The 26,984-nt window shown below is 43.6% G+C and overlaps 1 protein-coding gene across 8 annotated transcripts in view; it reads right to left on the minus strand.

The window, feature by feature from the left end:
• The window catches only part of LOC126248073 (band 7 protein AGAP004871-like), a 439,986-nt gene that overhangs the window by 82,173 nt on the left and 330,829 nt on the right, over positions 1-26,984 (minus strand). Inside the window, exon 1 of one of the 8 annotated variants that reach the window (XM_049948727.1) lies at positions 9,809-10,124. The exons of the other annotated variants lie outside the window; for them this stretch is intronic. Within the exon in view, the coding sequence (XP_049804684.1) occupies positions 9,809-9,875 (67 nt within the window). The 5' untranslated portion in view covers positions 9,876-10,124. Of the gene's footprint in view, positions 1-9,808; positions 10,125-26,984 lie in introns of those variants that run through there. 8 annotated transcript variants of the gene reach the window in all.

Genomic DNA, 26,984 nt, shown 5'->3' on the forward strand with positions numbered 1-26,984 from the left:
AGCAATTACTTTACTGTTTATTCTATAAGTGAATCTAAGTATTACCGATTGCTGCGAGAGCTTGGACAAAGCCTAATTAATTCCCTGATCGCGGGTGTTATTTAGTGTTGTTGCTCCGATTCTATAACTTGGCAATTCCCAGATAATAATTTTTAGAAAAAGACAGCGGCTGGTAAAAATAAACGCCCTTGTTCGAAGTTCAACAACTGGGCACCGCGGCTCCGCAGCCAGCCTGCTGAGTTGGTGCCGCCGGTTGTCTGCTGTCTCTGCTGAACAGGAAATTTTTAAGAGGGGGGCAGAGGTAGTAACGGTCATCTCCTTCGCAATAGCAATGTCTGCTGAATTCGTAGAGATTCGACAATCTGTTCATTCGCTAAGTTGCTGTGGTACGCACCAGCGTTTTTCGTAACAAAGAATAATGGCTCAGTGCCAAACGTCATATCCTCCTCAAACTGCAACTGTTAATACGGTTTCAGTAATCACTAATGTAGGTAATAAAGTTTCCGCTGCGTAACTGCATACCGCTGCCAATCCTGTCCTCTGTAACGGAAGATAATTGAGGCCGACAACTGCAAAAAAGACTAACCACAGGCCAGGTGAATACGTTTATCGGCTTTTCTTCTGCTGGTTCTCGTTCCACACTTCATGTTCTCCGACAACCGCCTCACGACTTCATGGCTGGGTTTTCCCAGAACGCTTCAAATGTGTATTATCCCTACGTAAAAATCTCTCGTGACCTGAATTTAAGGTTGACTTGTTCGTATTTATCATAATGAATCATTTTCATTCATCTTTTCATGAGTTACTGTAAAGTAGAATAGATTGTGTAAAACTCTGGGCGTTACCAGTTAAAACTGAAATTGGGAAACCTCGTCATTTCTTTTGTTGATTGCATTCATAATTCAGTTACAGAGTTTTTTGTGGTGTCACCGCCAGACACCACACTTGCTAGGTGGTAGCCTTTAAATCGGCCGCGGTCCGCTAGTAGACGTCGGACCCGCGTGTCGCCACTGTCAGTGATTGCAAACCGAGCGCCGCTACACCGCAGGTCTAGAGAGACTTCCTAGCACTCGCCCCAGTTGTACAGCAGACTTTGCTAGCGATGATATACTGACAAATACGCTCACATTTGCCGAGACGATAGTTAGCATAGCCTTCAGCTACGTAATTTGCTACGACCTAGCAAGGCGCCATTACCAGTTTATATTGAGATTGTAATTCATGTATAATCAAGAGCGATGTTCTCCAATTATGGATTAAAGTTAAGTATTCCAGAAGCTATGTACTATTTTTGGCTACTATAACTCCTTTAATTGTTCCAGACCTCACGCCAGTCTGCGTGAGCTTAAACGCGTGCATTTCGGCCTCCTCTAGCAACACGGTGTTGGCTCTTCTGCCAACACACCATTTTTAATTAATGAAACTTTAAAATCGGAGAGCGCGAACCTTCTATGTTCTTAGACACACCAACAGTTTTAAACAAACTTTATTCATAATTTATAATTACTTAGCAGGAGTCAAGCTATCTAAATGGTTTATATCACAGGGATAATATACAGCAGAGGTGAAGAACCGCTAATTCCATTACCACTTAGCTAAGACAGCAATACTCATTTTATACAGTAAATCACGTCCTTGTGCTAAAAACACTTCTTCACGCACGTTGCTTCAAACATTTATCTGTGGATGTTGGTTGGTTGGTTGTTTGTTTGGGGGAAGAGACCAAACAGCTAGGTTATCGGCCTCATAGGGTTAGGGAAGGATGGGGAAGGAAGTCGGCCGTGCCCTTTCAAAGGAACCATCCCGGCATTTGCCTGGAGCGATTTAGGGAAATCACGGAAAACCTAAATCAGGATGGCCGGACGCGGGATGGAACCGTCGTCCTCCCGAATGCGACCAGACTGATTGTGTAATGGTAATTTCAGAACCAGATTTTAAACTGCAAGGCAGTTACAGGGGCATATGTGGACTCTGATCATAATTTATTGGTTACGGAATGTAGATTAAAGCAGAATAAATTGAAAAAAAAGGTAGAAAATTAAGGAGATGGTACGTGGATAAGTTGAAAGAACGAGAGGTGGTTGAGAGTTTCATAGGGAAAATTAGACAACTACTGACTGAGACAAGGTAAAGAAATACAGCAGAAGACGAATGGGTAGCTTTGAGAGATGAAATAATGAAGGCAGAAGAGGATGAACTAGGTAAAAAGATAAGGCCTCGTAGAAATCACTGAACAACAAAGGAGATACTGAATTTAACAGACGAAAAGAGAAATTATGCAAATGCAGCAAATGGGGCGGACAAAAGGGAATGCAGACGTCTAAGAAAATTAAACTGACAGGAAATGCAGAGTGGTTCAAATGGTTCAAATGGCTCTGAGCACTATGGGACTCAACTGCTGAGGTTATTAGTCCCCTAGAACTTAGAACTAGTTAAACCTAACTAACCTAAGGACATCACAAACATCCATGCCCGAGGCAGGATTCGAACCTGCGACCGTAGCGGTCTTGCGGTTCCAGACTGCAGCGCCTTTAACCGCACGGCCACTTCGGCCGGCAATGCAACACTGTAGAAGATAGATACTGCCTACAGCAAATTAGATAGATCTTTAGACTTACGATAAGCAGCTTTATGAATATGAGATCCGATAGTAAATCAGTACTAAGCAAGAAAGAGAAATTTGGAAAGTGGAAGGACTATATAGAGGGTCTATGTAGGCGGAACAAACTTGAGGACTATATTACAGAAGAGGAAGTAAGTGAAGATGAGATGGAAGATAGGGTACTGTGAGAATAATTTGTCGGAGCACTGAAAGACGTAAGTGGAAACAAGGGTTCACGGAGTAGACAACATCCCTCCAAACTGACTTCCTTGGGAGGACCAGCCATGATAAGACTATTCTACCTGTTACAGAAGAAGGTAAAAACCTGTAACAGCTTACCTCTCGGAAGATCATTTTTGTCCCAGAGAAATGTATGAACATGTGACGCAATTCTGCCCCTATGTGTTATTTTAGACGATAGGTTGAAGAAATACGGTTGAATAGAGAGAGAGACCTAAGTTTGTAATATATGTAGGTTTAAAGAATGTTTTTGACAATGTGACTAGAGCACACTCTTTGAAATTTTGAAGGTAGATGGGATAAAATACAGGGAGCGAAAGGTTATTTATAACTTATAAAGAAACCAGATTGCAGTTCTAAAAGTCTAAGGACATAAAAGGGTATCTGTAATTGAGAAGAGAATGAGACAGATTTGTAGCTTATTTCTGGTGTTATTCAATCTGTACGTTGCGCAAGCAGTAAAGGAAACCAAGAAGAAATTTGGAAAAAAGAAACAAAACCTTTGAGATCTGTCAATGATACTGTAATTCTTTTAGAGATGGCAAATGACGTGGAAGAGCAGATGAACGATATTGGTGTCTTGAAAGGAGAATTTAAGATGAACATCAACGAAAGTAAAGCAAAGGTAATTGAATGTAGTCGAATTAAATCAGACGATGCTGAGGGATTTGATTAGGAAATGAGACAAGAAAAGTAGTAGACGAGTTGTTCTATTTGGATAGCAAAATGACCAATGATGGAAGAAGTAGACAGGATATAAAATGCCGATTAGCAGTAGCAAGGGAAGTACGGTATTTCTGAAAAAGAGGAATTTGTTAACATCTATTATACGTGTAGTTAAGGGTTAGTAAGTCTTTTCTGAAGGTATTTGTCTTAAATGTAGCATTTTACAGAAGTGGAAGGTGGACAATAAGCAGTTCACAGAAGAAGAGAACAGAAGTTTTTGAAATGCGGCGTTAAAAAAAAAAGAATGCTGTAGATTAGACGAGTAGACCGAATAACTAATGAGGTACGGAATCGAACTGAGGGGGAAAAAGAAATTCATGTCTCAACTTGACTAAAAGGTGTGATTGGTTGATAGGACACATCGTGAGGCATCATTCAGAGATGAAGAATAGGTTAGCGTGGAGAGCTGCATCAAACCAGTCTTCAGACTGAAGACCAGAACAATTACAATATGAAACTTTAAACTGGTAACATTCAGGACAGAAATAAAGGGTAAAAGGTTCGTGTAGTCATCTACCCAGTTTTCATAAATTCACGGAGAGCTGGTTTTCGTCTGTTATTCCTCTAAGATATTGAATTCTTTGAATTGTTCGTGTGTGGATTGATACACACAGTCTTCGCACTGCTGCACTAGCTGCAAATGAAAGCTCCCAGACTTTCATCCCTCGTCGAAAGTAACAAAGGTCTCCTACTTTGCCTCATCAGTATCTGGTCAAAGAAAGGCAGTTGCAGCACACAATGATCACTATTGTCCCCCTCAGTTCTCATGAAATTCCCTCACTGCTCCTAGTGTTATCATCCTGTTACTTTGAACAGTCGCAGCTTCCCTGAGCCGATCGATGCGAACTGTTTCAGCATGTCAGTTTTTTAATGTACCATCGAATGCACCTTCGTGATGTGCTGCTTGCTTACACGTTTCCATTTTCATGTTCAGTCTACTTTGTTGATATCCGTAAGAAGTATTATTATTCAGTATTACCAAAAATTAATAGCGTTCTCTATACTTATGAAAAAGTTGCTGCAAATGGTATTCGCGGCTATTTTCTACAAACACACTGCAGAGCAACTGAATTGGTGGAAAGTAGTAGCAAGACGAAATTTTCACTGATGTTTTCTAACAGAACGCACAGCGTCCAGAATATGCATGCAGAGAGTTTCAGGTTAGATTGCGATTGTTTTTCATGAAGAGATATTCATTTGGTTCAAATGGCTCTGAGCACTATGGGACTCAACATCTGAGGTCATCAGTCCCCTAGAACTTAGAACTACTTAAACCTAACTAACCTAAGGACATCACACACATCCATGCCCGAGGCAGGATTCGAACCTGCGACCGTAGCGGTCTCGCGGTTCCAGACTGTAGCGCCTAGAACCGCTCGGCCACCCCGGCCGGGGATATTCATTCGGCTTGGTAGTTGGGTGCGTGACGATTCCCTTCAACATGTCTGCACTACGTGATATAATTCTGTAGAATTCTCCGCTACTTTGTCACACGGCAATCTGATTATTTTATTTTATTTTTTTTTTTTTTTTCCGGCACTTGAAGTTTAGAACTGAAACATCACTCTCCCAAAAATTCTCGACAAAATCGACTTTCGAGTTTCCCGACCATCTTAATTATCGTAAAGCATGGTTGTTTTTCCGACAAGCAAAGTGGCTATTTGATAAGTTGCAAGCGTGACTTGGGGGGTGCTGGCGAAATCAAATTTTTGAACAAAGGTATACGTTCTACGAGCATTTTCATGAAGTTTCAAATACATAAAGATGGAAAAAATTAATTTGTAATCTTTTTTTATTTAAACCGGCTCGATTAACAATCTTTTGTAAGGGATCGGTAATTAAGAATTTAACTGGATTTTCGTGTACAATATACAGGGTGAGCCACTAACTATTGCCACTTAGAATAACTCCCAAAGTATGATAGTAACTGAAAAGATGGTGGGACAAATGTTGCATGGGACAACAGGAGCCGTAATATGATGTTGGTTTTTTGTTGCTAGGTGGGGTCGCGTCAGAGACCTTTTTTTTTTTTTTTTAAGTAGGATGCTATAGTTTGGTACTTATTTTCTGATAGCGGCTATCGAGACGAATCCAATGATGTGTAACAGTAATATGTTTGAAGGTCAACGAAGGTCAAAAAGGTGTCATGAACGTCCATTTACAGAAGGTGTTCGAAGTGATGACCATTGGTATCAATGCAGTGCTACAATCTTCTTATCATGGATTAAGTGGTATTCCTTTTCACATCGGCACTTATCGAAGCACATGCTCTGATAATTCTCTCTCGCATATCTTCAGGTGTAGTTGGAACGTCTTTATAAACGTCTTTTACGAATCCCCACAAGAAAAAATCCAGAGACGTCAACTTGATGGAAACGAAGAGATAATGCACAGCTGCCAACCATGTCTCATTTTAACAATCCTGTTGTGTCAAACAGTAAACTAGTGGATGCAACTACGGTATCAACTCTGCTGAGTAACCTTCATACATACGATTGACGGCAGATACTGTGCCAGTTGTACATCAACGAGCGCGTACCCGTAGCTCCCTCTCGGCTCACTGCCATAGTGAAGTTTAAAGCGCCTTTGCTTCTTTTTCCAGTACACTTTTATACTTGCCTCGCGACAAAAGCAAGACAGAAATTCAGGGCAAAAATAGGTCTAGTATTTGTGCAAAGAAAACAAATTCGTAACTTCTCGGATCATCAAATACGGCGACGAGCTGGAAGAACTCAGCCAGTCTAATCTAAATCGTCACGGTACAATATAAAAAGATATGTGCACTACTGTAGATTATCGTTTTGGAATATGTTCCAAAGACGTACAGGGCAGAAAAACAGTTCCGCGAAGGAAGGAGAAAAGTCTGATGTTAGATATATTTCATGAGGCCGAGGTAATCACTATCAGTTCCTGGATATGGTGGGTCACGTGGAGCAACACTGCTCGTCAATGATAGCGCTCTCTGCGAAACGAGTTCCAGGAAGGCATTCGCTACGCAAACAACTGTTTTTCTTTGACTGATCTCTTACGTGACAAGCGATAAACAATGGCTAATCCACTAAGTAGTGTTCCTTCTCTTTACGGGTCTGTCTCACCAAAATTTCGTACTCGCACTGACATTTCCATTTCCTGAAAGAACCAGTTTTATTGTCGTGCTATGCGTGTAAAAGCGGTGAATGACAAATTGTTGGTAAATAGACGTTACGTCACAGAAACCTTAAATCAGGATGGCCGGGCGCGAATTTCAGTCGTGCTCCTCCCGATTACGAGTTCAGGTTCTCCGACTAATGCATTCAACGGCTAACTTGGTCACGCACCAAAATTAGCAGTTCTAAGTTTTCTACGGTCGCCTACAGCCATCATAGGTGTTAACTTATTACGCTGCCTGTGAACTATTCCACCACAATCGCCACTGAACTCGTAACTACCAGTGAGACATACTATATTCACACCTAATATCCCCACAACTGAGATACAAAATCAATTAATGCGGTGAAACATGACGCGAATTAGTAAAGCTAGCTGCAAACACGAAAATCTCTCTCTGAGATAAATGTTCTGGAGATCCATTTCCGCAGAGAAATACAAGATTACATGATTAAACAAGAGAGCGCAATTCAAGCATTATTACACACTGGCTTTGTTAGAGTATGTTCTTAGGCATGGAACGATACGAAAATGAAATATTTCTTTATTTTTCTACGTATATTTTGTAATCTCATCAAAAGAAATTAGGTTCTGAAACAAATTTGGCCGTGGCTTTTTGAAGGAACCATTCGCGTAAAATAATTTTGGGACAGATCAAAAAATGTCGGTTAACGGTTGTTTGATCAATGATATCACCGTCGTGCAAGTATTTTGAAATGAAGGTTGTGTCACACTGATCAGCAGCGTAGCCCGAGTTTTGGGTTGGGTTGGAAAGTAGCAATTTTGAGGTGAGTTGGTGAAGCCAACGAACGTCACATGGCTATTTTTTTATATGTTGCGCAATTCGCATTATATTTCCATCCCTGCTAAAACCCCATACTCTCTCATTTACTGGTATTTTCAAGTTTTTAGTACCAATGTTAGAAGGCGTTAATAGTAAGAATGTCCGTGTCCAAATATCCCCATTCTCAAAGGTGCCGCTACGTTGATATAATACTGTACGTATCATTGTATGATGTGATAGTGGCCATAGTGGTTAATTAGTGCTGAAGAATAGTTGTCTGTTGATAGCGTCAGTCGCTCTCCTCGCGGCTTCCGGCATAAATATACCGGAACCTTCATCCATTAGAAATGAAACACATTAGCATTTATTCGTAGGGGCTATTCATTACATCCAGCAATGTACTGGAACACATTTGCTCAACACATAGTGCTGCACTCTTCTGAAACACTAAATGACGTATAATTGGCTAATGAATTGGCAAGGATGTTGCTGCCCTAACAATCAGTACTCCATTAAAATAAAATAAATACAAAACAAACACCTAGAAAAATCTGAGAACGAATTAAGTCTTCTGAAGCAGTAAAGGAGTCTTGACAAGGTTCAGGTGTGAGAACAACAAATCCATAACACAAGAAAAATCGAAATAATTTCTATAAAACAACGAACGCGATCTGGCGAAAAAATAATTATGTTGGCCCATAGACACGATAACGTGTTAGAGTTCACGCCCACTAAACAAGAGAAAGTGAGTTTGGGAAGGACCAAAGTTCTCAGAAACCTTTATACAGGAACAGCACTGCCACTAGCGTACAGTAAAGAGAAGACGTCCCAGCCACGAATACCACCAGCACCACCAAATAAAGCACTAAATAAATGTTGTCATGCCTCCAAGTCTTGTGCGGAGACCTTGGGCTTGATGCCAGTTTGTTGGTTTATGTGTCGAATTCGCGGCTTAGTTTATCAAACAGCTTCTCATTTGGCCCCACGAAGCACAGTGGGCCCCCTCCTGCAGACCTTTCCGCAAGAGTAAAACTTGAGATGGTTCCCGAAAATCTAACCCGGCACTTCCGCTTCAATTCCTAGAAGTAATAGACCACTACTGTCTTTAAAACTCTACGTTTTTACCGGAGACGCAGTTCGTAAGGTTCTGACAGTAGAGACTTGGATATGAGAAGTGCCGGCCGGAGTGGCCGAGCGGTTCTAGGCGCTACAGTCTGGAACCGCACGACCGTTACGGTCGCAGGTTCGAATCCTGCCTCGGGCATGGATGTGTGTGATGTCCTTAGGTTAGTTAGGTTTAGGTAGTTCTAAGTTCTAGGGGACTGATGAACTCAGATGTTAAGTCCCATAGTGCTCAGAGCCATTTGATATGAGAAGTGCCGTCGTCTGTGATCAATGGCATTTACATAAGTCGTCTGAAGTGACTGTAATTAATCACACGAAACGTCTCAATTCGTGGATTCCCATGTAAAAGTTACGTAGTGCACCCCCCCCCCCTTTTGTATTTTTCATAGCGTATGAAGTACTCCATTAAAATAAAATAAATACAAAACAAACACCTAGAAAAATCTGAGAACGAATTAAGTACATTATAGGCATCAAAATAGTCCGAGACATGTCCATATTCTAATATAGGCTTTCTGATTTTATCTTGTAGTTTCAATTTTTACAACGAAAAGCGTGTTAAATATGGCAAACTGCGCTAAATACGTCGCGAACTTGGACAGCAGGCTACATTACAAGTTTATCTTTAACTACGGCCTCTATTTCTCATCTACATTCGTTAGCCTCGCCAACCCACACCCAAATTATCACATTCCAACCCAACTTAGACCTCTGACTTTGCTACAGATGTCTACCACCACAATCAATTTTCCGGGGAGGACCACTGTCACACTCTAGCCGGTTCTCTCACTATTGCGCACAACTTCACTTATTTTCACTGTTTCCCTGTAGTCTTGCAATGTAGCTTCGCTCCGTGAAAAATACAGACGGCGGCATATATTAAAATGTTGCCGTACCTACTTATTACGCAACAGGCATTTGACCGCAGATGAAAATGTAGTACGTTCGGGTATGAGATAGGAGGCTAGATACCACAGGTTCAAAACATATTACAATTGTGCAAGACCAGAACGGAAGCATACGTCTGTAACGCAATCGAGAACGTTCGACATGGCAGCACTGTAACTTGTTGCGGTGGACAGAAGGCACGTGAGAATGGCACGCCAGAAGGGCAGATTTGCGCAGAAGCGAAGGCCGAGGCCAGATAAAGCGTTTGAGAGCAGATAAGCCGCTGCAGCAGTCACCTCTTGACGGCTTGTAGCCGGACGCTCGGTCGACGATCACCTCCCGCATGTCGACTTCGCTCTCCATTCGCAGCGGCGTACAGTCGGTGGCCAGCAGCGCTTCCCCTTGGCACGCCGCCAGTCAGGTGACGGACGGCTCGAGTACACACAGCGTCGGGAACCGGCAGGCGCGCGTCGCTCACTAACGGGCCCCGCGCACTGCCGACGATATCTGTCTTTCCGCGATTCACCTCTATCGTTCTTGCTATTCCCGTTGGGCGGGCTTGTTTCGTGCGCATGCAGCGTAGCGCTGTGTGTCACTGGGGACTCCGTTAAACACGTTGACTGCCTCTGGGCCTCAGGCGAGCCTTCGGCTGTAACCGCCGGCGATCTCGTGAAAGTCAATATGATAAGGTAGCGGGAAGTACAAACTGTTTCAATAACCGCTGACGTTCAAACCCGCGTCCGGCCATCCTGATATAGGTTTTCCGTGATTTCCCTAAATCGCTCCAGGCAAATGCCGGGATGGTTCCTTTGAAAGGACATGGCCGAGTTCCTTCCCTGTCCTCTAATCCGATGAGACCGATAACCTCGCTGTTTGGTCTCCTCCTCCAAACAACCCAACCCAACCGTATTCCGATTACAGGATACGCCAACGCTTTAGAGAAGTTGTCCTTCCCCTGTTTCGAGCGTTTGACTAGACGGTTAACACTACTATAATGAAATGAACACCCTTAGCTGCTTACAGGCGTTACACACGTCAACGGGGACAGATGAAAATGTGTGCCCCGACCGGGACTCGAACTCGGGATCTCCTGCTTTTGGACATGTCCGAAAGAACAGATACCATCTTAGTATATATATGGTTAACACTACCGCTACCCCAAGAGCACTACCCGACCTGTCCGCCTTCCTCACAGCGTACTCTGACAGCTTAACTCCTACGATTTTTTTTCTTTTTTGTTATTCATATTAGAGCCTTCGATACCGCCCGTCACCTATGACCAACGATGTCATCAAAGTGGCGGACATAAGCGACTCGTCGAAATGCAATATGTATAATCTAAGGACCACAACAAATTAACACATTTAGCCTAGCCTAGACCGGGAGCTACGCTACAGGCCAGTCAGTCACCATACCCTACATTCCGAGAAACAGACGCAAAAAAAAAAGTCAATGTTCTGTTCTCTTTTCGTTTGCGCGCACACAACGCCACGCGAAGTCATGATTACGTCACTGGCCAAAGCCTATCTCCTGTATCCTCCCAATGAAAGCGGGAAGCGAGTCGTCTATGGAGTCAGTTCCTCAGCAATTGTTGTGGTCTTCAGTCCGAAGACTGGTAAGCTGCAGCTCTCCATGCTACTCTTATCCTGTGCGAGCCTCTTTGTCTCCAAATAACTACTGCAACCGACATCCTTCGGAATCTGCTTACTGTACTAATCTCTTGGTCTCCCTCTACGATCTCCACCACCCTCCCGATCCCCCCCCCCCTACACACACACACACACACACACACACACACACACACACACACACACACACACACACACACACACACACACTTCCCTCCAACACCAAATTACACACACACACTTCCCTCCAACACCAAATTGGTGATTGCTTCAGAATGTGTCCTACCAACCGATCCCTTCTTTTGGTCAAGTTGTGCCACAAATTTCTTGTTCAAATCGTTCAAATGGCTCTGAGCACTATGGGACTTAACATCTGAGGTCATCAGTCCCCTAGAACTTAAAACTACTTAAACCTAACTAACCTAAGGACATCACACACATCCATGCTCGAGGCAGGAATCGAACCTGTGACCGTAGCGGTCGCGCGGTTCCCGACTGAAGCGCCTAGAACCCCTCGGCCACACCGGCCGGCAAATTTCTTGCCTCCCAAATTCTATTCAGTACCCACTTTCCTCATTAGTTACGTGATCTACCCATCTAATCTTCAACATTCTTCTGTAGCACCACGTTTCGAAAGCTTCTATTCTCTTTTTGTCTAAGTTGTTTATCATCCAGGTTTCACTTCCATACGTGGCTACACTCCACACAAATACTTTAAGAAGAGACTTCCTAATTCCTAAACCTATATTCGATGTTAACAAATGTCTCTGCCACAGAAACGTTTTTCTTGTCATTCCCAGCCTACATTTTGTATCCTCTCCACTTCGGCTATCAGCTGTTATTTTGCTGCCCAAATACCAAAACTCATCTACTACTTTAGTGTCTTGTTTCCTAATCTAATTCCCTTGGCAGCACCTGGTTTAATTCGGCTACATTCCATTATCTTTGTTTTGCTTTTGTTGGTGTTCATCTTACATCCTACTTTCAAAACTCTGTCCATTCCGTTAAGCTGCTCTTCCAAGTCATCTACTGTCTGCGACAGAAGTACAACGTCATCGGTAAAACACAAAAAAAATTTTTTTCTGCCTGAACTTTAATTCCTACTCCAAATTTTTCTTTGGTTTCCTGTACTGCTTGTTCATTGTACAGATTGAATAACATCGGGGATCGGCTACAACCTTGTCTCACTCCCTTCTCAACAACTGCTTCCCTTTCATGCCCCTCGACTCATAACCGCAGTCTGGTTTCTGTACAAGTCGTAAATAGCCTTTCCTCCCTGTATTTTACCCCTGCTATTTTCAGAACTTCAAAGAGTACTCCAGGCTACAAATGCTATAGTGTAGGGTCAGTATTGCCTCGTGTGTTCCTACATTTCTCCGGAATCCAAGCTGATCTTCCCCGAGGTCGCCTTCTATCAATTTTTCTATTCTTCTGTAAAGAATTCGTGTTGGTATTTTGCAACCTTGACTAATTAAATTGATAGCTCGATAATTTTCACATCTGTCAGCAACTGCTTTCTTTGGAATTGCAATTAATATGTAAATTTTGCCAAGTGTCCCAATACACCGAATACGTGAGCTACATCATATGACATTCTTCTAACTTGTCTTCCACTTACGGCCGATACCCTTAATCTTCCATAAGCGATTCAAGAAATCGAAACAAGGATTCCGACAAACTGTAGTATTCAAATGGGTGAATGTATGACCAATGCTCACAGCTTTATTTTATATAGAGGTATTCGTGAGCACCTGGAAGGAGAAGCATATTGATGTAACACTTGTTACAGCCCACAGCGAAACTTTTGCCAAAGAGGGCTATGAACGTGCTAAATATGAAAGTCACGACCGGAAGCGAAGTGCAGTTTCGCTTCTTTGTCACAAAAATAAGGCTTTGTAGATACACTGAACGGTTCATGAAATATTCGGAGTACCTATATTTCAGGTTTAGAAGTTTTAGATAAGGCAAAACTTTCATCAACTCGAAGATTGGTTTGGAAATCACATGTTTTATTACGCTTAATGCTATAAGAGATAGTATACCCTTGCCCCCGCCAGACCTTTGAACTGAGTTACCAAGGCAAACTGAGTTCCCCAGGCAGTTATTGGGAGACCTACAGTTTACCGTTGGCTACGACGCAACTTGTCCATGAAATTAACAATGCACTAACAAAAGTGAAAGAATCCATACGGGACAGTAAAATATCCATATAATGACCAAGGGTTGAATCCTCAACCACTGGATCGGTAATACGACGCCTACTGAGCCATCATGCCCTGAGTAAAATAACCTCTTAAGAATTCCTCAGTTTTTAAGGTGCAGTTTTATTGTCGTCCTTCTAGAGCAAGCATTACGAAAATTAGCATTCTCAGTGTTATCCCCCTTAACAAACACATTGTGGCGTGGTATGCAATCTTTCCAAAGTACTTGTAACTATGATTTAGTTTTCTTACACGTTAAATGCTTGTATCTGGTAATAAAACCAAATACGTTGAGGTGATAAGTCATGGGATACCTCCTAATATCGTGTAAGACCTCCTTTTGCCTGGTATATTGTAGCAGCTCGACGTGGCATGGACACAACAAGTCGTTCGAAGTCCCCTGCAGAAATATTGAGCCATGCTGGCGCTATAACCAACCATAATTGCGCAAGTGTCACCGGTGCAGAATTTTGCGCACGAACTGACCTCTAGATTATGTCCCATAAATGTTCGATATGATTCATGTCGGGTGATCTGGGTGGCCAAATCATTCGCTCGAACAGTCTAGAATATTCTTCCGACCAATTGCGAAAAACAGTTGTTCGGTGACATGGCGCCTTGTCATCCATAAAAATTCCATCGTTGTTTGGGATCGTGACGTCCATGAATGGATGTAAACGGTCTCAAAGTAATCGAACATCCAGAGGACCCTGTCCATTCCGTGTAAACACGACCCACACTATCATGGAATCACCACCAGCTTGTAGAATGTCTTGTTGACACCTGGGTCCTTGGCTTCGTGGGGTCTGCGCCACACTCGAGACCTACCATCCGCTCTTACCAGCGGAGTTCGGGACACATCTACATCGATACTCTGCAAATCATATTTAAGTGCCTGGCAGAGGGTTCATCGAACCACCTTCACAATTCTCTGTTATTCCAATCTCGTATAGCGCGCGGAAAGAACGAACTCCTACATCTTTCCGTGCGAGCTCTATTTTTCCCTTATTTTTATTACGCTGATCGTCTCTCCCTACGTAGGTCGGCGTCAACAACAAAATATTTTCGCATTCGGAGGAGAAGGTTGGTGATCGTAATTTCGTGAGAAAATTCCGCCGCAACGAAAAACGCCTTTGTTTCAATAATGTCCACCTAAACGTTTTATCATTAGAGTGACACTCTCTCCCATATTTCGTGGTAATACAAAGCGTGCTGCCCTTCATTGAACTTTCTCGATGTACTCCGTCAGTCCTATCTGGTAAGGATCCCACACCGCGCAGCAGTATTCTAAAAGAGGACGGATAAGCGTAGTGTAGGCAGTCTCCTTAGTAGATCTGTTACAGTTTCTAAGTGTCCTGCCAATAAAACGCAGTCTTTGGTTAGCCTTCCCCACAAAATTTTCTATGTGTTCCTTCCAATTTAAGTTGTTCGTAATTGTAATTCTTTGGTATTTAGCTGAATTTCGGCCTTTAGATTCGAGTGATTTATCGAGTAACCGAAATTTTATGGATTCCTTTTAGCACTCATGTGGATGACCTCACAATTTTCGCACCATACAGATATCTTTTCTAAACAGTTTTGCAATTTGCTTTGATCTTCTGATGACTTTATCAGTCGATAAACGACAACGTCGTCTTCAAACAACCTAAGACGGCTGCTCAGATTGTCTCCCAAATCGTTTATATACATAAGGAACAGCAAAGGGCCTATAACACTACCTTGGGGAACGCCAGAAATCACTTCTGGTTTTCTCGGTCACTTCCCGTCTATTACTACAAACTGTGACCTCTCTGACAGGAAATCACGAATCCAGTCATATTTGACCAGACCACGGTTTTCCAGTCGTCTAGGGTCCAACCAAATTGGTTACGAGCCCAGGAGAAGGCGCTACAGGCGATGTTGGGTATCAGTAAAGGTACTCGCATCGGTCGTCTGCTACCATAGACCATTAACGCCTAATTTTGCCGCACTGCCCTAACGGATAAGTTCGTCGTACGTCCCACATTGATTTCGGTGGTTATTTCAGGCAGTGTTGCTTGTCTGTTAGCACTTACAACTCTACGCAAACACCTGCTCTCGGTCGTTAAGTGAAGAACGTCGGCCACGGCGTTGTCTGTGCTGAGAGGTAATGCCTAAAATTTGATATTCTGGGCACACAATTGACACTGTGGACCTCGGAATACTCAATTCCCTAACAGTTTCCGAAATGGAACGTCCCATGCGTCTACCTCCAACTACAGCTCCGCGTTCAAAGTCTGTGAATTCCCGCCGTGTGGCCATTATCATGTCGAAAACCTTTTCACGTGAATCACCTGAGTACGAATGACAGCTCCGCAAAAGCATTGCATCACAAAAAGACGTTTTTCTTGAAGTAGTACAACAATTTTTATTTAGTCACTAATTGGTTTATCGGGTTTATGCGATCTCCAATTAACAAGTGTCCCTCATAACCGCAAATAAAGTACGCTTAGGGCTGAAAGAGGTATTAGTGATGATGTTATGACATCCTACTTACAGATGTCATATAAAGAGAAAGAGACACATTTTAAACACAGAGCCGATTCTCCAGTAGTAACTGTCTGCTCTCTGCGACATGCATAAATTCCATTAGTGGTGAAACTATATTGAACAGCGGATTATGTGATATGTACTAATCAGTTTCCATAATTTCGTGTTATATTATCTACCTACCTTTTTTCGGTCTATGGAGGAGATGAATTGCATCGTACAGGTCATAAAATACTAAATCAAAATATAAACAGTTTCACCGGCCTGTTCTTCGTTTATTTTATCTACAGTTACAACAGTCAGTCATATTTTTGTCATAGCCTATGAAGCCGGAAACTAAATTGGTTCGTGAGCGAGTAAAAACTACTGCAAAGGATCATTAAGTGTTCTGTCTTTCTTTGGTGAGCATTGTAGTCTTACAGAAGGTCCCATCGGATTAGGGAAAGATGGGGAAGGAAGTCGGTCGTGACCTGTCAAAGGAATCATCCTTATACAAGGAAGTGGGATGGAACAGAAAAAGCATAGCCTGAGATAGAACTCAACAGAATGAGAAGAAGGCGCAAAATACAAATCAGAATGGTCAGCTCCCAGTACAACAATACTACACGGGTTCCACACGTACGACGTGTGTCATAAATAGCATATGGTAACCGTAGAATCACTTCCTTTTCTCAATAATAAAAAAAACTGTATTAAACGTTATATTGCAAGCAACTGTCATACGCTGAATAACCCTTATATTTTCCAGAGAACTGAACAAGAGATAAATAACAAAACGTCTGTTCAATCAACAACTATTTCAGCTCATGGTGTTTACCAGACGTCCTTTAATAAATATCTTACAGATGCGTAGCACCAAGCATTCAAGATGTTTACGTCAACAATGCGTTACATCACTGTTCCACACAGATACGAGGAAATGACGTTCCAATCAATGCTGTTCCGAACAGCAATGAGCTAAACCTGAATGAGCACTAAGAGTGAAAATGAAAGAAGCTGGTCTCATTTACACCCACACTCTGTTTGTCCTGCGACGCATCTAAACGTTTGGTTATGGACAACTTATTCTCTGACTTACGTGCACTTGCTTTTGTTTACTCTACCAAAATATGGATGCACTTCAGAAATATTATTCTGAACTTCCTGTAGCTGAAGACATATGTAGCTCAGGAAAGTTTTCGTGGAGATATTTCAATGGCTGCATTCGTATCTCTAACTGGTAAGTCTATAAGATGATATATTATATGCTGGTCATGTGCCTGATTCTGGACTTCTGTCAGCGTTATTTACCACAATCGATTAAACAAAGAACACAAAGATGCATTAAAACAAATTTAAATTCCTGATTTACGTTAGGTAATTACAGTAACCACAATGTTATGACACCCTTCCTTTCCAAAGAGTCTCATCGTAGAAAAACTAATAATAATAAATGAATAAAAACCACAAAATAAACGCCGTTTCAAATGTAACTGAAAGCGAAGGGAAGCACTGTATCTACACTGAAGCTGACGCTACAGTTACTTAGTGTAAGGTTCTCCAATATGCGAGAGGAGTCTCTTAAGAAATAGGTCGCATTCACTGCCATCATTACTATTTCTCCCACTCAGTGTCTAAAAAACAAGAAGAAACTTGGTGCCGCTGGTTGCTGCCACCTACCAGTAATTACGTTTTCCTCATAAAAGGATCTTTTCTATTCTTTTGCGTTGTTTCCGAAATACATTCTCGGTAAGAAAAACGGTGATGTAGGAACATGTAAAACTAAATTACAAAAGGTGATACTATAGTGAGAAATGAGATGCGCAAGTATTGAAACAAACTGATCTCTGATAACTTCAAATAGTAATATGTAGAGTAGGTATATCCTCACTGTTTTCGGATAAAGTACTAGTGTAAGCATAGCATAAGCTAATTCCCAAATACCATTTTATTACTATAAAATATAAAGTAATATTACTAATGCATTTTTTCCAGCTGTATCATTAGTGCCATAGGAAATCGAACATAAGTCCTGTCTCAAGTGCACACTGAACACAGATAATGAGGCAAAACAGTAGCTTCTACACCCAAATAAAACGTGAGTTTAAATCGGACGGGATGGATTTTATTTCCATATTACTAGAACTGCGATCTTTATTCCGCTGTTCTCGCCTATCCAATAAGAAAGCCCGCCCGGTTGGCCGTGCGGTCTAACGCACGGCTTTCCGGGCGGGAAGGAGCGCCTGGTCCCCGGCACGAATCCGCCCGGCGGATTTGTGTCGAGGTCCGGTGAACCGGAGTCTGTGGATGGTTTTTAGGCGGTTTTCCATCTGCCTCGGCGAATGCGGGCTGGTTCCCATTATTCCGCCTCAGTTACACTATGTCGGCGATTGCTGCGCAAACAAGTTCTCCACGTACGCGTACACCACCATTACTCTACCACGCAAACACAGGGGTTACACTCGTCTGGTGTGAGACGTTCCCTGGGGGGTCCATCGGGGGCCAAACCGCACGATAGCCCTGGGTTCGGTGTGGGGCGGCGGAGGGGTGACGTGGACTGCGGTAGTCGTTGTGGGGTTGTGGACCACTGCGGCTGCGGCTGCGGCTGGGACGGAGCCTCTCCGTCGTTTCTAGGTCGCCGGTTAACATACAATACAATACAATACAACCTAATAAGAACCTGATTCTACAACCAATCTTACCCAGTGAACGATCTCCACCAAAGTCAACATATACATACACACACAAAAAAAAAGTTTTGCATCACCCCGGTTCCCAGAACCCCTGAAGATAGACGTTGACTGTGGATATTGTATCACAGACACAGTCCCTTTTACTGTTCAGAAATGTCGCTAAACCCGCCCAAAGATGTAAACAACCATGCATGAGCAGCGCCTATTAGACGGAGGGGGTCCGACAGCCGATCAGTTCCAGTCGTTCCACCAGGAAGGAGGTATACTGTTCGTCTTGTCCGTAGTTCAACCATGCCTAGACTGTAAATACCGCGGTTCGATCGCGTCCGCATTGTTACTTTGTGCCAGGAAGGGGTCTCAACAAGGGAAGTGTCCAGGTGTCTCGTGATGACAGTGTGTTGTGTGGTGTCCTTAGGTTAGTTAGGTTTTAGTAGTTCTAAGTTCTAGGGGACTGATGACCATAGCATAGTGCTCAGAGCCATTTTTTTTTGTCCAGGTGTCTCTCAGTGAACCAAAGCGATGTTGTTCGGACATCGAGGAGATACAGAGAGACAGTAACTGTCGATGACGTGCCTCGCTCAGGCCGCCCAAGGGGTACTATTGCAGTGGATGACTGCTGCCTACGAATTATGGCTCGGAGGAACCCTGACAGCAACGCCGCCCTGTTGAATAATACTTTTCGTGCAACCACAGAACGTCGTGTTACGACTCAAAATGTGCGCAGTATGCTGCATGATGTGCAACTTCACTCCCGACGTCAATGGCAAGGTCCATCTTTGCAACCACGACACCATGCACCGCAGTACAGATGGGCCCAACAACATGCCGAATGGACCGCTCAGGATTGGCATCACGTTCTCTTCACCGAAAAGTGTCCCATATGCCTTCAACCAGACAATCGTCGGAGACATCTTTGGAGGCAACCTGGTCAGGCTGAACGCCATAGACACACTGTCTAGCGAGTGCAGCAAGGTGGAGGTTCCCTGTTGTTTTGGGGTGGCATTATGTGGTGCCGACGTACGCCGTGGATGGTCATGGAAGGAGCCGTAACGGCTGTACGATAGTGACTGCCATCCTCCGACCGATAGTGCAACCACAACGACAGCGTATTGACGAGGAATTCGTCTTCATGGACGAAAATTCGCGCCCCCATCGTGCACATCTTGTGAATGATTTCCTTCAGGATAACGGCATAGCTCGACTAGAGTAGCCAGCATGTTCTCCAGACATGAACCCTATCGAACGTGCCTGGGATAGATTGAAAAGGGCTGTTTATGGACGACGTGACCCACCAACCACTCTGAGGGAGCTACGCCGAATCGCTGTTGAGGAGTGGGACAATCTGGATCAACAGTGGCTTGATGAACTTGTGAACAGTATGCCACGACGAATACAGCCATGCATCAATGCAAGAGAACGTGCTACTGGGTATTAAAGGTACCGGTGTGTACAGCAATCTCGACCAGCACCTCTGAAAGTCTCGCTGTATGTTGGTAGAACATGCAATGTGTGGTTTTCATGAGGAATAAAAAGGTCGGAAATGATGCTTGTGTTGATCTCTATTCCAATTTTCTGTACAGGTTCCGGAACTTTCCGAACCGAGGTGATGCAAAACTTTTTTTGATGTGTGTAGAATGCTTATACGTGCTAACCAGAATGCATATTCGTGGTAACCTACAATTTATTGTTTGAACCAGCGTTTCAGGAGAGTGGTTCAAATCCGTGGTTTTTCCTATATGGGCAAGGCAAATCCCGAGATGGTTCCTTTGAACTGAGACAGACCTTTCCTTCCTCATCTTACCGAACCCAAGGTTCTACCCCATTGTTAATAATCGCGTCATCGCCTACTCTTCCGTACTCCTTTTGTTCTCTTCCAGCTTTTTCCAACGGAGTTCTCTTACGGATGACAAGAGTGTGTAGTAATAACTAATTCTCAAACTGCGGGAATTTAAACTGAATTCTGGCGAAGCTTTTCACAAAAAAATGGTTCAAATGGCTCTGAGCACTATGGGACTTAACAGCTATGGTCATCAGTCCCCTAGAACTTAGAACTACTTAAACCTAACTAACCTAAGGACAGCACACAACACCCAGCCATCACGAGGCAGAGAAAATCCCTGACCCCGCCGGGAATCGAACCCGGGAACCCGGGCGTGGGAAGCGAGAACGCTACCGCACGACCACGAGATGCGGGCAAAAGCTTTTCACATGCAGATGATCGGAATCTCCGTATAACCTTATCAATAAATACAGCGTCGCCTGTGAATGATGTGTTAGCACATCGATGTCATCTGATATGCCATGTACTCAAAAAGGTGAAAAAGCGTTCGGTATCTGCGGAGAGAGTCAGGTGGCAAACACCTTATCTCCTACAGTATCTGCAAAAGCATGCTAAAGCTTTTTATCGGAAGAATAGTCGAGTGAATCACATTCCTGGTTGCATACAATCTGAGGCAAAGCTTTATTTGTCAGTTGTCAGTTTTGACATTCACGTAAAGTGTTTTTTTTTTTTTTTTTTTATCATGAAGAACCTAGTACATTCGCCGAAGAAGTCGTCCTCTTTAGATCCGCATCATGAACATTGCACTCACATGGTCTGGAACGATGTTACGGATGTAAACTGTGCCTTAGGTTCAAATGGCTCTAAGCCCTATGGGACTTAACTTCTGAGGTCATCAGTCTCCTAGAACTTAGAACTACTTAAACCTAACTAACCTAAGGACATTACAGACATCCATGCCCCAGGCAGGATTCGAACCTGCGACCGTAGCAGTCACGCGGTTCCGGACTGAAGTGCCTAGAATCGCACGGCCACCGCGGCCGGCACTTGTTGATGGCCCAGCACTGAAATCTGCAGAAATTTGCGGAAGGGTTGCACTTCCGTCACGCTGCACGATTCTCTTGAGTCCTCGTTGGTCCCGTTCTAGCAGGACCCTCTTCCGGCCGCAGCGATGTTGCAGATTTGATGTTTTACCGGATTCCTGATATTCGCAGTACACTCGTGAAATGGTCGTACGGGAAAATCCCCACTTCATCACTACCTCGGAGATGCTGTGACCCATCCCTCGTGCGCCGACTGTAACTACATGTTCAGACTCACTCAAATCTTGATAACCTGCCACTGTAGCAGCGGTAACCGATCTACCAACTGCGCTAAACACTTGTTGTCTTATATAGGCGTTGCCGACCGCATAGCCGTACTCTTCTTGTTTACACATCTATATCAGTTTCTTTGGCTCTTCAGTGTTTGTAACCTCTATACCATGAAATTTCGTAAGAGTAACTTCTCGACACTGAATATTGCTCAAGTAACTGTGCAGCGCACACCTTTGAGGAGTCTCTTCGGTCACGAAAGTCGAACTTAGATGTGCACAGATCAAATAGTATATCACTGAAAACAAGATTTTACAGCAAAAGTTTTTTTTTTTTTTCAGAATGATTTTTCACTCTGGAGCGGAGTGTGCGCTAATTGGGACTTTTGCATCTAGCGGACAAATGCTCTCCAGAACGAGCTCTGCAAGCACAATTGCTGACAAACCATCATTGTCACCCGTTACTAGTATGTGAGGTTTCTTTGGCAGTTCACGACTTTCGTGAGCAAAAGCCTGGCACCACTGTTCCCAATAAATACACTGACAAAAAAAATAGCAACACAAAGAAAAAGTTGTGCTACATCAAGGAAAGTTGGTAGGCGTCTTTCTACATCTGAAAGATGACGTCTATTCAAATCTCGGGCCAGTCGCGTGAGTGGCGCTAGTAGCGACACTATGAGTATGCAAATCAGGTTTGCTTTAAATATACGCTGTAACGATCTTGAGCGTTAGTTGCCTTTGATATTGGACATGGTGAGTTGATGTCACGCAAGAATAAGTTTAAAGCGACAAAGAAGCCATTATCAACAGCCAATGGAGTTAGAATGCGGTCGTGTAACAGGGCTACGTGAAGCTCGATGTTCCTTCTGCGATACAGCAGGAAGACTTGACAAGAACGTAGCCCCTGTAAATGATTGCTGGCAGCGGTGGCCACGAGAATGTACTGGCGCAAGAAGTCTGGGATCTGGACGGCCACGTAGCAGTGCCGAGAGGAAAGACCATCGTGTCCGGCATATGGCCCTGGCGCATCGTACTGCATCTGCAGCAGCAATTTGAGCAGCGTTTGGCACCACAGTGACACAACGAACTGTTACAAATCGGTTACTTTAATGACAGTTCCGAGCCAGACGCTTTGTAGTGCACGTTCCACTGACCCCGAATCTCTGCCATTTGCGACTTCAGAGGAGGACAGAATGGAGGTCTGTTGTTTTTCCTGATGAAAGCTGGTTCTGCCACGATGCCAGTGATGGCCGTGTGTTGGTTAGATGGGGGCCAGTTGAGGGCCCGCAACCAACCTGTCTGCGTGCTAGACACAGTGGAACTATACCTGGAGTTATGGTCTGGGGTGCGATTTCATATGACAGCGGCAACACTCTCCGACAATCGGGTGATTCGACCTTTTGTGCTGTCATTCATCAACAGCATTCCAGGAGGATGTTTTCCAACAGGATAACGCTCGCCCACATACCGCTGTTGTAATTCAACATGCTGTACAGAATGTCGACATGTTGTCTTGGCCTGCTCGATCACCATATCTGTCGTTAATCGAACACATATGGGACATCATCGGACCACAACTCAAGCGTCATCCACAACCAGCATTAACCGTCCGTGTATTGACAGACGACGTACACAGGCATAGAATTCCCTTCCACAGAATGACATCTGGCACCTTTACCACGAAATGTTAGTCAATGTTGCTTTCAACATTCTGGTGGTTACCCCGGTTAGTAATGTAGCAGCATTTCATATTTGCAGTGGCTTATCTCGCGCTTACTTAAAAATGTTACCCAGGCAGTTGTATTACCGAAATTTCATTACTCTTCATTAATTAATTTTTGGTGATGCGACTTTCTTCCCTCAGTGTATATGAAACCCAGCGAGCAACTGCTGCAGGCGCCTACCACAACGCAGTCACGAGGCTGGCGCACGCCAGCCAGATGCGCTGACCTTGCAACGTCGCATCTCGTGCTTCCGTCCTCTAGCGTCACTTCCCGCGTTTTCCCACTCGCTACTATCTGCTCAACAACAGGCAGGCTCATGTGACTTTAGTTTACGTCTGTCTCGTGGCTAGTTCACTTAAACCTCATAAATTACTGAGTCTATCCTAAACTGCTCAGAGAGTGCTATGGATCACGCAAGGTTCCAGCAGTTCTGCGAAATTCGCACCATCGGAATTCGAAAACTTGCTTTTCTCGCATGTTCCGACGAATATAGATTGTAGAAACCGCACGGTAAAAACTGAAGATTATTTTAAAACCCAGCTTGCAGTCGAATATTACGTTGCTATAGTTTAAACAGTGGAGCGCCTAAGCAAAAAAGCACGAACTGCCAGTCGTAATTGTATGAAATATGTAAGTTTTTTTATGAAGGTTTTTCATTACGTAAAACTTACAAGGGGTAGTCAAATGAAAAGAAGACAGATGGAAAAAATACGTAAACTGTTTTATTCAAAAGTAATATTCATAACTGTTTCTACATTTATGCCACTGTCAGACAAGCCGGTCACTGCCTTCGTGGAAAAATATTTGCGGTTGCAGGAAATCAAGGTTGTACCAAGGCGTACACATCTTCGTCCGAATCAAATCGACGGTCGCGAATGCAGCTACATGTTGTCAAGGTTGTTTCGACTACGCTGCAGAGGTTTCCCTGGGAAGCCGTTCCACATCCTCCATGTAGTCACGGTCTCCCAACATGCGATTTCCAGCCATGAAGAAAGACATTCGTGGCCGCTATTTGCTTCGGACGAAGAGGTGCACGCGTGGGTACAATCATGGCAATAGCAAACATTTTTCCATGAAGGCACTGATCGTCTTGTCTCACAGAGGGATAAATGTATTAACAGTTATAGCGATTACAATTACCAACAGTTTACCTACTTTTTTCCATCTGGCTCGTTTTCATTTGACTGTCGATTTTATTTTTCCAAAGTCGTTCGATAAAGCTTTCTGTTCAATAGTTTCAGAGAAGATTCAGCTGTAATTTGTCTTCATTTAACTCTAGTTCAAACACGGACTTTGTAAGTAGCTAGTTTTCAAGGACCCCGCCCCTATACCTGCAGTCGCAATACTACACTAGTACAGTGGCGCTCAGTACGCAAGTTTCCACTTCGAAACTTGGTCGTGACAGAAATTTTCACAACTGGAAATAGTCCACAAATCTAAAAGATTATGTGGCATAGAGAATCCTTATCAATTGACTGCGGCTGCGTAGTCGCTTAGATCCCAAAAGATCCGACAGTCTTTTGGAGTTAGGACTTGTTAGCACTGTCGAAGGTGATCTGTCTGCCGGATGGGCGTAATAAACTCTGCGGTTTCTCTGCTGCTATTTTGTAAATCGGCACAGGACTCCTCCATCTCCTCCCTTTTGTTTCAATAATAACAATGTATAACAACGCAAACAGAAAGATCAAGACTTTTGTGTCAGCTCAGTTTCGAGGTAATTATTACGGAACGACGAAGTAGGAAATCGTCCACGGCTTGTTCAACGAAACTTCGTTTCGTTTAGAGTCACTTAGGGAAATCTCGGGAAGCTACATTGGCAGGGGAACGGGGGCGGGGGGGGGGGGACCAGGAAATGAGTTGCAGGATTAGTGTCAGCTCAGAATGAGGCAGGCAGATTGTTCAGTGATGCTGCTGTTGAATTTACTACAATAATCTGGAGAACAAATTTCAAAGCAAGTTCTCGCCCTCCGTTCCTCAGTATTCCAGAAATATTGTGGTGGCTGTTGTGTTAACTTGTACCAGGGTAAGTAACTATGAGCCCTCAACCGCACTGAAGCCAGTTCTGCAATGGAAAGCGCGTGACTTGCGGAGCAGCCTGTTCCGGGTACTAGAGTGACGTCGCCCGCTATTGCGCAACAGCCACCATACTGACTGCTTCTTTCAGAGCACTATCGAACAACTTTCTATGGCTTCACAGTCCGTGTGCATATGTAGTGTGAGTGAATGTGCTTTCTAATATAACAGTCTTAAAAATACAGTCGCCTATGAGGAGAAATAAATTTCGCATCCTAGAGGAATTCCTACAAAACGAAATCATTTAATCAGTTCCACAAAAGAGAGGAAAAGAATTAATTACAGTCGTCTTGAAGGAGTTGTTTCAGCATTTGCCTGAAGTTGGAAACCACGTAAAGCTAGAATTGGTATTGTCAGTCCTCTTCCCCTGCTTCTCCTCAGGTCGCTGGAAAGGAAAGCAGCGGGATTAGAGTTTAAAGTCTCGTCGACAACGTTTTCATTCCAGTCGGAGCAAGATCACGGCTTGGAGAAGGATAGGGCAAAAAACACCACCATGGCTTTTTCAGAGAGATCGGGTTGCGGGGATATACAGGGTGTCCCAAGAGGAACGGCCAACATTCAGGGAAATGACGGGAACAAGCAAAAAATTCAAAAAATTCTGGTAAACATGTGCTTTAAAATGCACACCTGAAGACCTATGAGGACTTCATCTTCGATACTGTGAAACAAATAACTTCTCCTGCATGCTCTTTGCTTTCCATATTTTTGGAGGCAGTATCATGGACCAAAACAAAGAAAATTTTTCTAGTATAACTGGGCTCTAAGCTGCATACCTTAAGAGCTATAAACACTCGTTCAGTAGAAGAGATGTTTCACAGTAGCGATTAAAAAGTGCCCATAAGTCTTAAGGTATGCAGTTTAGGGGTAGTGTTTACTAGACTTTTTTGCTTCTAAGATCGTTCCTGTCATACCTCTGAATACGGACCATTCCTCCTGGGACACACTGTAGAATGGAATGCTCACACACGTTCAGTTGTTGGTAAAGCACGAGGTAGACTTCGGTTCAGTGGTAAGATACTGGGAAAATGTAATCAGTCTATTAAGGAGATTGCTTACAAAACACTCGCGCAACACATCGTAGAATATTGCTCAAGAGTGTGGAATTCATCCCAAAAAGGACTAACTGAGGATATTGACCGTACACAAGGAAGGGCAGTACGAATGGTCATACGCTTGTTTGGCCTGTGGAAGGGGATCACGGAAATGTTAAGAAAACGTGAACTGGCAGACGTTTAATGATTGAGGCCAACTACCTCGAAGAAGCCTACTCATATACTTTCATGAACCAATACATAGTGAAGAATCTAGAGAGAATCTTATTATAGCGCGCACAGAAGCATATTCAGTTGTCATACGCGCACGGAAAGGGAAAAACCGTAATACGCAGTGGAGTGGGAAGTACCCTCCGCCACGCACTTCACGGTTGGTTGCAGACTGTGAATGCAGATGTAGCAGCAACCAACATTTGCCTTAAGTAATGTAGAATAAGCAGAAAAGAGCTTGAAAGTGGGCACTGTGATGTAGACTTAACGAGCAACTGAATTAATGACACCTATGCAGCAGCGTGTAGCACC

This window comes from Schistocerca nitens, chromosome 3 (genome assembly GCF_023898315.1).
Source record: "Schistocerca nitens isolate TAMUIC-IGC-003100 chromosome 3, iqSchNite1.1, whole genome shotgun sequence".
NCBI classification, from domain to species: Eukaryota; Metazoa; Arthropoda; class Insecta; order Orthoptera; family Acrididae; genus Schistocerca; species Schistocerca nitens.